Source organism: Zootoca vivipara, chromosome Z2 (assembly GCF_965207765.1).
Source record: "Zootoca vivipara chromosome Z2, rZooViv2.hap1.1, whole genome shotgun sequence".
NCBI lineage: Eukaryota > Metazoa > Chordata > Lepidosauria > Squamata > Lacertidae > Zootoca > Zootoca vivipara.
In genome coordinates this window covers 36,304,526-36,317,060 of record NC_142585.1, presented here as the reverse complement: position 1 = coordinate 36,317,060, position 12,535 = coordinate 36,304,526, and the positions used below count along the sequence as shown (strand labels likewise).

Genomic DNA, 12,535 nt, shown 5'->3' with positions numbered 1-12,535 from the left:
ACCCATGGTCTGTGTAGCAGTTCTCCTTGTGGGTCAGATATGGCCCTCAAGGCCTCTGCATTTGACCCTCAGGACCAGTGTTAGAAACTGAAATATGAAAGCTAGGAGCTAAATGGCACCTTAAACCTATGTTATGGGCACAACAACAGAATGTTTAGGCACGGTTTTTTTTTATAACAAGAATACAAAGCTGGAAATTAATGAACTGCAGATAAAATATTATGTTCATTTTTCACATGGTCTAGTCCTTCCCTTGCCCACCCACCCCCTAATATTCTTAAGAGGGTCTCTTCTTAAGAAGTATCTGGCAGTGGGGAGACAGAAAAAGGTCCTTTCCTTGCACTCTGCAATTTTAATCTGAAATCTTAGCTCAGAAACAATGGGAGTTTCAATCACTGCTCTAGGTTCTTCCCACATCACACCTTTTTCCTAGGCACCCTTCTCTCCTCGGGCCACACTCTTCACCAGCTCCTCCCCAGCATATCTATCAGGCTGTCCAGGCAATGCAACCCAGATGCCTCAACAGGCACCTTTGAGATGCATTCCTCTATTTTATTTATGTCACTGGATGTTTCCTTGGAAAGAGGAGGTTGTGAATAAGATTGGTCCTCGCTGATTTAAATTGGGCCCCACCCATCCTCAGCTAAATGCTGGTTGCGTCTGCTAACAAAAATCCTAAATTTCAAATTCTTTCCGCTTGATTTTTCTTCAGGACCACTTAGAACAGTTGGTTAAGCACACAGAAATCAACTGCAGGAACATCTACCAGTACTTTCAGGATGCTCTCACTCTCTTTGATAACCACAAATGCAGCCTTGTTCGTCATGAAAACGAGCTTCACAGTAAAATGAACGAATGCCGGAACAAGCATGAAAATCTAAACAAGGTCAGAGCAGGGGTCTGGTTTAGTGAGGGGTGGGTGGACAGAGGATACAATGTGGTAGGCCATATCAGAGATTTTGGTGGGGGTAAAAAGAAGAAAGCTTGTTGGCAAATCTGCATGAACTCTTGCATCTTGAAACAGCCATGTGCATTTACAAAATTTATTTGCACAATTTGATCTGCATTTTTTATTTTTCCATGATTTTGCTTTGCCTTAGTCTATGGAGAAAAGCAAGAACAGCTCTGCTGGAAGGTTCACCTAGTCTAGCATTCTGTTCTCACCCAGTGAGCTCCGGGACTGAGTGGGGGATTTGAACCTGGTCTCCCGGTCCTAGCCTGACACTCTATATCAGGGGTCCCCAGACTATGGCCCGGGGGCCGGATGCAGCCCAATTGGCCTGCCAATCCGGCCCGCAACGACCCCCGCCGCCCACCCTTACGGCGCGCAGCGCGGCAGCGCTCTTCCGGGTCGGGAAAAAAGCGCCGGAAATCCTTTGTGCGCATGCGTATGGGCCTCTCCCGACCCGGAAGAGGTCATTTCTGGTGCACTTCCGGGTTGGGGGAGGCCCATACGCATGCACACAACGGATTTTCGGCGCTTTTTCCACCCTGGAAGCGCGCCAGTAAGCGCCCGTGCGCATGCGCACGGGCGCGCACTCCCCTGCCCGCCGGCCCGCACAGGCGCGCGCTCCCCCGTCCTCCGGCCCGCCGCGCGATCGGCGCGGTGGGAACCGGCCCAAACGCCGGTAAGTCTGGGGACCCCTGCTCTATATCTATAGCACCACATTGACTCTGATAACATGAAAGCATAATAAGAGCCTGACTTCTGGCCCATCATCCTCTTCCAACATAGTTGCCAATCATAGTAGTCCAACATCCTCTTCTCATAGTAACCAATCAGATGCCCCAATGGGAAACCCACACTCAGCACATGAGCAGAGCACTCTCCCTACTTCTGATTCCCAGCTGGTGGTATTCAAGAGCCATACTGCCTTTGACAGCCATCATGGCTAGTTGCCACCGATATCCTTAACCTCCTCCTTGAATTTGTCCAGTCGTCTTTTGAAGCCAACCCAGTTGGTGGCCCTTATTGCCTCCTGTAAGTGCTGGTGCTGACCTTTAAAGCCCTAAATGGCCTCAGTCCTGTATACCTGAAGGAGCGTCTCCACCCCACCATGCAGCCCAGACACTGAGATCCAGCGCCGAGGGCCTTCTGGTGGTTCCCTCACTGCGAGAAGCAAGGTTACAGGGAACCAGACAGAGGGCCTTCTCAGTAGTGGCACTCACCCTGTGGGACGCCCTCCCACCAGATGTCAGAGAACAACAACTACCAGACTTTTAGAAGACATCTGAAGGCAGCCCTGTTTAGGGAAGCTTTTAATGTTTGATGTATTACTGTATTTTAATATTTTGTTGGAAGCCACCCAGAGTGGCTGGGGAAGCCCAGCCAGATGGGTGGGGTATAAATTATTATTATTATTATTATTATTATTATTATTATTATTATTATTATTATTATCATTCTAATGCTGACTGCTTCCTTCTATATGGGGTCAGCTAAGGGAAGTTAATCTGGATGTGGCCGTGGACAAACTGAGGACCCAAAGTTCCGATGAAAAACTGAAGGCCCAGCTGGAGAAGGTTTATAATGTTTTGGACTTCATTCGAGCAGGGTATGTTTCAAGCAGTGCGGGTGGCAGAGGAAGCACAAATGCTTTGGGCTAGAGATAGATATATGTACAGTATGTATATAAATCCTATGAAATGACAAACAAGCTGCTGTGCCCTTCTCACTTCATGTTTCGAAGCTTAACTCCACAGCCATAGGGACTATAAACTTGCTTTAAAAGAAAACTCTGCAAATGCTGCCCTAGGTATGCCTGTCAACCAATAAGAACAATGTGCTCTCTGATGCACAAAACAGTGAATGGCCTGAGACTGAGGCTGCATTGGAATTCTAAGATGTGAGCTGGGACTTTTCAGGGAGGATGCCTAGTCTGGTGAGCCACCATGGGCTGCATGTTTTAAAGCTTTAGAGCAGCCTTCTCCAGCCAGATGTTTGGGGCTATAAACCCCACCATCCCTGACAGTTGGGCATGCTGGCTTGCCAGTTACACATGCCAAGTCTACACCCACATTGAGGAGGTGCAGTAGCAGGACACATGCTTTGTATACAGCATGCAAGTCGTTAGTTCTATCCCCACTCTCTCCAGTTAAAGAAGATTTTCTTGTCAAGAATTGCCATCAAAATTCAGAATCCTAATCCAAAACCTAATCCAAAACCAACATTCTTGATTCAGTGGTTCTGCTTGAACGAATGATGTTCACAGAATGTTTACTCAATTTAAATGTAAGTCATCAGTCATAGATGTTTGAATGTTCATTGCTGCAAGCTGGGATGCCGACAGATTCTGGCAGATGTACACGGTGTCTGTTGTTACTGAATGTTGACTTCTACTGCAGTGGCCTCTGATGTCAACCATTAATCCTACATTGCATATATTTGATGAATTCTTGCACAATCAGATAATATCTGTGGCAAAATTGTTAAATAGGTCCAGGTTTCAAATCCTGCACTCAGCCCTGAAGCTCACTGAGTGACCCTGGGGCAGTCACTGCCTCCCAGCCTAACCTACCGGTACTTCACAGGGTTGTTGTGGGGATTAAATGAGGAAGGGGGAGAACCATGTATGTCACCTTGAGCTCCTTAGAGTAAAAGGTGGACTAGTAATGCAATAAGTAAAAATAATTTAAAAGTTTTGGTTTCTTTGTTTGTTTACAGATATACAACCTTCCAGCAAGATCTCTTGACTAAATTATCCACTTATCCAGAGTGTATTTTACGCAGCCTGAATTCTTACAGCACCTCTGTCAGCCGGTATTTTAATGTGCGTGAGGTCTACAAAGGGGTATGTAGAAAACAAGACTTTGAATTTGACACTTTTATAACATGTTCCCCTTCCCTACACTGAAATTGACTTCTTGCTCAGTTCATCTAGCAAACAAAATGGAAATAAAAGGATACAGGTGGTAATTTATTTATTTGCTGTTTTCATTTGTTTTATTTTTTTACATTTTTTCCCAATGAGCTCAAGGTGGCAGTACATAATTTTCCCCCTTCCCATTTCCTCCTCCCAATGACCCTGTGAGGTAGGTTATGCTGGGAGCGAGTGGTGACCCAAGGTCACCTAGTCAGCTTCATGAAGATACCTGTTAAAGGAGGGGGGATTCTGTCATTTCTTTCTTTGAACTCAGTTAAATTGATGGACTGTGAACGTGTTCGCTTCAGAGCCCAGTTGCATTTGTGACATTCCTAGTTCTCTTGAGCAGTCGTTTCTGACCTGACTCAGAAGAAGTAGAGTAACAGTGTGTGAAAAAGGAGTGGAGTTGGAGTTTATCCCCAGGGAAATGGCAACCCCCCACACATACACAAAGCTGATGAAGAGCATAGCATGGATTCCAATGTGTTAAAAGCCCCTGAACATGGTTTGAGGGATCGGGAACATGCCATCTGAATGCATTTTCTCTCTCTCAGACTCGGCCTTCCAAACCTGTGTTGACCTACCTGAAAGAGTTCTTGTAGAGTTCAAAATAAAATGCTGTCAGTGGCATGCAATGAGCACTCAAGAGCACTGTGTAGATGCCATGCATTAAGTATTATTTGTGAAAAATAATGAATTATCCTTTTTAATTCTTGACATTTTTTCTTTTCCTGCTTTCTTAAAAAAAAACAACAACAACCAGAAGCCATTCAAGCGAACTGGGGATATGAGTGAAGAAGAGGAAGGTAATTTCTATCCTCCACTGTGTAATATAGTATTTTAAAAAGCACAACTTTGCCTCTTACAATCATGAGAATCAGTACCATCCAATCAGGCATTCTGTTCCACATGATGTTGGCATTGTTCCTCCAGTATGATGATACCTATCCTTTGGAACTCCCTCCCACCACATACCTAACAGGCCCCTTGTCTATTGACTTTTCAACCCATGGTAAAGGCCTTTGCTTTTTCCACAAATATTCACCCCAGTTTGTTTAAACCGACCCCAAGGTCTCTTCCTTCAAAATCCACCACCTCCCCCCAAGATTTTCAGGAAGGGGAGGCTGCCCTTGAGTGAGACTACTTAACTTATAAGAGACGGAAGTGTGGAAAGTAAGAACTCATCTCGCCAACACCCTCATGCCAACCCTCTGGAGGTGACCCTTATGTTATTTTTTTCCTTTTTCCTTTTTGCAACTCAAGGGTAGGGAACTTCAGGCCCAGAAGTCAAATACGGCTCCCTAGGCCACACTGTCTACTAGCCCTGCTTCGCCCCCTCCTTGCATATTTTTGCCTAGTTGGGCTAAGTCCTTGAACTCTGGTTTTGCCTTTTGCTTGCCTGGACAGAGGTAGGAGAGCCGTGGGAGGGTGGGTGAGTGTGTGTAGAAATCAGCACTAAGGTGAAATTTACATTTGTGTTCTGCCCACTTTTGCCTCTGGCCCCAGCCTCCACTGCCATAAGGCCCTCAGAATTTTACCCAGAAGGGAATGTGGCCCTCTGGCTAAAAAGGGGTTTTTTGTTGTTGTTGTTGTTGCTGCTGTTGTTTTAGTATTCATATGCCTAGCAATTCAGAGGGACAAAAGGGAGGAAGGTATCTGTCTCAAAGCACTTAGAATCTTAAAAATGCAAGGAATTACAGCCTTCCATGTGCAGTCTAAATGCATGTTAAGTTTATTCACTCACAATTACCTCATTGCTCTCTCCTTCTGCCCCCTCCCTCTGCTGTCTCCCTCCCCACCTGTGAAAATTTAACTGTAAGCTCCCTAGGGTTGAGGAATGAGGCAACCTCCCTTGCTTTAATTTTTCCTCTTCAGAGCGCTGTAGATGGCACCTGTGTTCACAATAATTTCATTTTATGCTCTTTGGGCAGAAATGGGGGAGGACGTCGAGGAATCGGAAGGAATGGAGGAGGGCTTCTCTGAGAACAAAGAAGAACAAGAAGAGGAAGAGGAACAGCAGGTGGAGGTGAACCCAGAAGCTGAGGAATCCCAAACTGCCGTAGTGGGGGATTCAGAGAGCTCTGCTCCAGAAAGCGATGGAGCAACCATCCCCAGAGACAGGGGCAGTTTTGTCCTGGAAAGTGACAATGTGGAGAAATCCGATGAAAGGAGCAGTTCTACTATACAAGAGGCTGTTGAGGTCCGTGATGTGGAAGATGCCACAGCACCAGCATCTGTGAGTTTCCACCAGGTTGGGGTGGGGGAACTGGACTCCTTTAGCAAACACAGAAAGACATAGAAGAAGCAAGACCTGAGCACAAGAGTGCTCTCCCTTCCCTTGGTTTCCAGCAACTGGTATTCAGAAGCATTTCTGCCTCCAACCATAGAGGCCATGCATGGCCATCATGGTAAAGGCTGTTGATAGCCATCTCCTCCACGAATTTGTCCAATCTTCTTTTAAAGCTATCTAGGTTATTGGCTATCAGTACCTCCTGTGGAAGTGTGTTCCATAGGTGATCTATGTGCTACATGAAGAAGGACTTCCTTTTATCTGTCCTGAATCTTCCAACATTCAGCTTTGTTGGATATCCATTTGTTCTGTTATTATGAGAGGCAGAAAAATCTCTGTCCACTTTCTCCATGCCATGCACATTTATTTGTGTGTGTGTGTGTGTGTGCCGCGCGCACATAGCATTTTGCATTTTTCTATTTACATATCATACATTACCATCAAATATTATTTCCATATAGACTTCCTAGCCTAGGGTTCCATGGCGTTTGTAGTATGTCTGGCACTGCTGTATATCCATACAGTGGTACCTCGGTTTATGAACACAATTGGTTCCGTAACTCTGTTCATAAACTGAAGCATTTATAAACTGAAACGAACTTTCCCATTGACAGTAATGGAAGGTGGATTAATCCGTTCCAGATGGGTCCGCGGCGTTCGTAAACCGAAAATTCGTAAACCGAGGTGTTCATAAACCGAGGTTCCACTGTATATTAATCCACCCTAATTTTTCCTTTCTAATTCTTATTTGTATTTAACTGTTGTTCAGAGAATCACCCCTACTTGTAATTTCATTTAAGTATCATTTTTTAAGTACTCCCCAAAAGTTTCCCATTCACCCTTTATTTGTTTTCCACCTTGATTCTTTATTTTGGCTGTCATGCTTGCAAGTTCGGCACATTTTGTCAATTTATACAGTCATTGTTCTTTTGTTGGTGTTTCTTTTTCTTTCCAACTTTTAGTATACACTATTCTTGCTGGTGCTGTAGCATTTAAATATATATATATAGCTTTGCAGGGAGCTCATCATCAATTATTGCTAATAGAAAGGCTTCTGGTTTCTTCAGAAATGTAAATTTCGGGGGGAATGAGCTCATCATAAACCATCTTCCAATTTTGGGGGGGTTATTTACACTGCCACCACATATGTTTGAAAGATCCCTCAATCTCTTCTTGTTTCCAACACAGTTTGGACCCTCTCTTGTACATTTTAACCAATTTACTAGGCATCAGATTCCACTGCCATGCACAATTTTAAGCATCATGTAGCGTCTTCCTTGCCTTTTCTCTAAACAAAAATGTCACATGCACTGCAACGTTTCTTCATATATTTAAAGTGCATGATTCCTATGTCCCTGGAATCCTGTAGTTTAGCCCTCAAAGAGCTGCAACCCCCATCATCCTTAGGAAAGTGCAAGATTTTTTCGGGGGAAGTTATACTCTTTAAACCTAGGCAGCCTAAGAGGCCTTGTGCAGCAGGCCCAGTTCCCCCACAAGACTGGACATACTGTGATAAGAAAAACAATGAGGAATTGCACTGGAAAGGTGTGGGATGAAACCCTTCATTTGCTGGAACATCATCTAGCCTCCCTGCAAACTATTTTTACCTTATGCCATCCATTGGCTTAAACGTTGCTTTTAATTGGGAACCAATGTCAATGGTTTCTCCCTTTGCCCCATCCACAGGTAAGGTTCTCTAGGTCACCGTCACGCCAGATAGAAATGAATGCTGAGTTCTTCACTACATCCAGTGGAAACACTTACAAGGTCGCTCTGAACTTACCAAAGCTTAAAATCAAGAAATCTGAGAAATATTATGTGGGGAAACTGAAGGCGAATTTGCTGCCCTCCTACCTGGAGCAAGTGTACCTCTCTGAGAGTTTCTTTACGGATGTGAGAAGGCAGTGAGTAGGACTTCAATCTCTTCTCTTAGTTTACAGGTCAATCCCATCTTCTGTGTGGGTTATATTCCAGTGGTTTGTATTTAAAAGCAAAATTGCACAAAGCCAAAACTGACCCCAACCCCTGAGATCTCATAAGGTTGGGGCCATCTACGATCTCAGACTGCCCTGCAGGATCTTGCAAGGGCTTCTAGAGCCCTGGCATTGTCCTCTCAGAGCATAGTAAGCAAGTCAGTGAGCTTAAAACTCTTTCTATGAAGGGAAAGACCCCCGGCAAACAAGGCTGCCTTATCCACTTTTTATTTATTTATTATTTTTTGTTGAGTACATAAAGTTGTGTTTGTGTAAGCAAAGCCTGTGTGAGATGCAATCAACCTGTAGTTTAATGGCATTTATTTATATGTTTTAATTTAAAATATTTACATGCCGCTTAAAAAAAAAATCTATTGAGTGGTACATGGTGTTTGAAAAGTCTGCTCCCAGACTTCAAAACTACCTCGTTAGGTAGGCCAAACTGGCTCCCTCATTGTTGTCCTACCGTCAGCAGGTGAAGACTGTTTTGTTCCAGCAGGCTTTTCGGAGCCTACTGCTTTTAAAGAAAGGGCTTTTATTTATTTTTATTTTTTATTAAAGATTTTCTTGAATTACAGAAATATATGCAATGTCTCTTATAACTTGTTTACAAATCAGTTTTATTTGTTGAGACATTGGGAAGAAAGAGGGGGATAGAAGTAGATGGGGGAGAGATGGGGGGGTCAGGTGACAGTGTTTCTATTTTACTTACAGTAATATACGTTGGGGGGGTTGTTAGCGTTGCTTGTGTAGGTTCTCTGTTGTTACCTTGTGTTCCTTTGGTGGTGAGAGAGGTTGGGGTCAGCCTTAGGGTATGGTTATTCATTTGTGGTTGGCTGTAGTGGTTTTTGTTTCGTGTGTGAGTGGGGTGGGTGGGTGTTTTGGATTAGGTTAGCCATATTGATTTGTATGTTGTTGGTGGATTTTTGTCATTTACCTGTTGGGCTGTGTATGTGATAAAGGGGAACCATACCAGGGTGAAGTCGTCTTCTATTTGTCCCGTGTCAGTTTCAGCTTATTGGTTAATTTTTCTAGTAGGGCTGTTTCCCATACTATTTGGTACCATTGGTCCATGTTTGCTCCTGACAGGTCTTTCCAGTGTCTGGTTATGGTGCTTCTGGTTGCAGAGAGTAAGTGAGTTATGAGTTCTTTGTAGTGTACTTGGGCATTATTGTCTTGGGAAATCTTTAATAAGGCCAATTCTGGGGTCATTTCTAATGTTTGCTTGGTTATTTTACTTATTTCCCACATGGTTGTTGTCCAGAATAGTTGAATTTTGGGGCACTCCCACCACATGTAGAAATATGTGCCTGTTAAGGTGCACCCTCTCCAGCATTTTTGTGAGGTTCCTGGGCGTATTAGCGCTAGTTTTCTTGGTGTTAGGTACCACCTGTAGGTAAGTTTCAGAGTGAGTTCTTTCTGTTTTGTTGATATGGATTTAAAGTTGAAATGGATTGTCTTTTGATTGTGTCTAGGGGACTCATGGAATTTTGTAGTAGTATTTTATATATTGCAGATATCATCCCTTTGCCATGTCCTTTGTCGTTAGGAGGAGGTTTTCGAAGGTTGTCAGAGGCCGAGTTGCTGCTGATTTTACTGCTGGATTGTTTAAGAAGGCGTGTAGTTAGTCAGGGCCGGCCCTACGGCAAGGCTGGGTGGCACAGGGTGCCAGGCCGCCGGGCCACCAGGGGGGCACCGCACGGCGGGCGCTGTGAAACGGGGTGGGGTGCGGGCGCCGGAGGGATCTTCGCACCAGGGCGCCAGATATGCTCAAGACGGCCCTGTAGTTGGTGTGGTGCTAACCAGGGTATTTGGGTGTTTTCTAGTTTATCCTGTATTTCTTGTGTTGACAGAGGTTTGTTATTGTTATAAAAGTCTGCTAGGCGATATACGCCTTTGGTTTGCCAGGTTTTTATCTGGAGGTTTTGTGCTGCATGGTGGAATAATGGGTGGTAAACCAAGGGGATTAGTGGGGATGGGGTTGGGGATAATTTGCCTATTTCTGCTTTCCATGCTTTGAGCATGGTTTGTGTGTACCTACTAAGTGTTATGGGAATTTTCCTTAGTTTGTTCGGGAGGAATGGATATGCTGTGGTACAGATATTTTCGATTGATTCCCTCTCCAGGTGTATCCATTGCTTTGTCTCATCTTCTAGTATGCATGGGATTATAAGGCATATTTTGTTGGCTCTGTAATATGTTTCTATGCTGGGAATGCCCCATCCTCCTGCTGAGGTGGGGATGTGAAGATATTTGGCGCTTACTCTTGGTTTTCTATGTGAGAAGATAAAAGAGTGTAATTTTCCCTACCATATGCGAAGTTGGGATCCAAATTGGGAGGGTTTGGAATAGGTAGGTTAGTTTTGGGAGGGTGACCATTTTGATCATGGCCATTTTTTGTCTGAGAGAATGAAATCCATATTGTAACATCTCTTTAGGTCTTTGGTTTTTTTGCCGTCACAGGGGTTTGTAATTATGAAGGTGTAATTTGTTGAGGTTTTTGGTTATTTGTACCCCTAGGTATCTGAACTTGGTGTGACAAAGTTTTATATTGGTGATATTAGTAAGTTCTTTTTGGTTGTGAGGAGGGGTGTTGAAGCACATGGCTTCTGATTTTGCTAAGTTTACTTGTAGGCCTGACACCGTTGCAAATGTGTTGAGTTCTCTGGTCAGGGAGATTGCTGTGTTCAAGGAGTCTGATGTTGTGACCATTAGGTCATCTGCAAAGAGCCCTAATTTATATGTTCTGCCTTTTAAAATAAGGAGCTTTTAAATAGCACAACAGTGTTTTAATATATATATTTTTGCATCAGTTATAGTTTTTAATTCTGTTATAGTTTAATTACTTTTTTGACTATCATCTTCTATATGCTTTTAGCTTCCTGTGTGTTTTATCTGTGTCTTTTTTAGTTTTTGTGAGCAGCCTTGTGTCTCAGTTCTGGGAAGCCGGGGCACAAGTACATTTTAGAAACAAACAATACCGTATGTTAGTAAAAACAAAAATGCAGCCCAAACCCTGAAAAACAGCAATATAGAAACTGGTGTGAACAAAAGTGCAGAAAACAGACGTCCCGTAGATTTCAAACACATAAATCCAGGTCTGATTTATAGGCCAGGGAGAATGCCTGGGTAAAGAGACACGTCTTTGTAAGATGTCTGAAGCGACTGATGGCTGCTGCTTCATGTGTGACAGAGGGAAGAGCCTTTCCCAATATAGGAGCAGCAGCAGAAAAAGTTTGTTTCTGAGTCATTACCCTACAATGTTTTGCAGGGTGCCATGTCACAGGTAGAATTTCCCCAGATTATTTAAGCAATCTTACGGTATTAATACAGAGGCACGTAGCCTCCCAGGTAAATGCCTTTTGCAAGAAGAACAGGAACAAGAAGAAGATTGTTCAAGGCATCTTTCAGCATAAAAATCAAAACAAGATGAGCTTCTGGCTGTGGACTACCCTCTGGACATGCTACTGCATCTGATCCTAAGGATCTTTAGTATATTGGGAGAAAGGAATGATAGAAGTTTGAATGTATTTGTTCCTCTGAACCTGCAACCTCCTTCAATGGTGGTCTTGGAAGGATTATTGCTGTTCTCTCCCCCCCCCCATTTTTTTCAAGACTTTATGATGAAGTTAAAATAAGAATCCAATAAGAAATATGAAATAAATATTTAAAAGAAAAAGAAAAAATGGATTCACAGCCATTACTTTATAAAATGCATTCTCAAGACTACACATTGAATTAGATGTTACAAAAACAAACTGACTCGATACAGAAAGAGTACAAATCAAAGGTTACATACAAAATACAAGCCATATTTCGTTAGGATTTGCCACCCCCATGATTGGCCTTTCATATAAGTAACAAATGGCCCACCCACAAATAAAGCTTCCCATCACATCTCTGACTCACCATCTCTGAGCAACAGAAATGCTTAGCACAGAAGCTCATTAAAAAAATGTGGAGGGAGGGTGCTTAGCTCCTCAGGATGGACATTTCTTCCCATAAACCTGGAGCAAAGTGTGTCTCCTACTTTTAAAATTCTGAAGCAAAGCATAGCCAGAGTTGCCAGAAGCCTGTGAAGCTCTGGGGTTCACCCACATCACATGATGCAACACAGTGAACACTGAGAAAGTAGAGATGTGAACTTATGAGAGAGATGTTTGTTCCTGCAAGCAGAAGGATGCCCCCACTTTTCCCTTCCTTCTCTTTCCCCATCACAGAATCCGGCTGCAGTTTTTTGAACACCTGGAGAACTGGTATGCTGAGACATTGTCCAAGGCCTGGGTCATCGTGGACTCCAAGAAAGAAGAGATCAGCTCTGAAGTGCAGCTGCGCGCTCACCTTCATGAGCCAAGGCGGGAGCGCATCGAGAAGGATATCTACGATGTCAGAATGGGTACTGATGTTTT

General features: G+C 43.7%; 1 protein-coding gene across 4 annotated transcripts in view; it reads left to right on the top strand.

Moving 5' to 3' along the window:
- The window catches only part of CCDC180 (coiled-coil domain containing 180), a 57,062-nt gene that overhangs the window by 20,283 nt on the left and 24,244 nt on the right, over positions 1-12,535 (top strand). For all 4 annotated transcript variants that reach the window (XR_009557037.2, XM_088664779.1, XM_060270644.2 and 1 more), the window contains 7 exons: positions 713-886; positions 2,440-2,555; positions 3,665-3,791; positions 4,627-4,669; positions 5,795-6,099; positions 7,840-8,057; positions 12,347-12,522. Coding sequence is in view for 3 of the 4 variants with exons in the window: in XM_088664779.1 (XP_088520905.1) it covers positions 713-886; positions 2,440-2,555; positions 3,665-3,791; positions 4,627-4,669; positions 5,795-6,099; positions 7,840-8,057; positions 12,347-12,522 (1,159 nt within the window). In the remaining variant the exon portion in view is untranslated. The remainder of the gene's footprint in view (positions 1-712; positions 887-2,439; positions 2,556-3,664; positions 3,792-4,626; positions 4,670-5,794; positions 6,100-7,839; positions 8,058-12,346; positions 12,523-12,535) is intronic.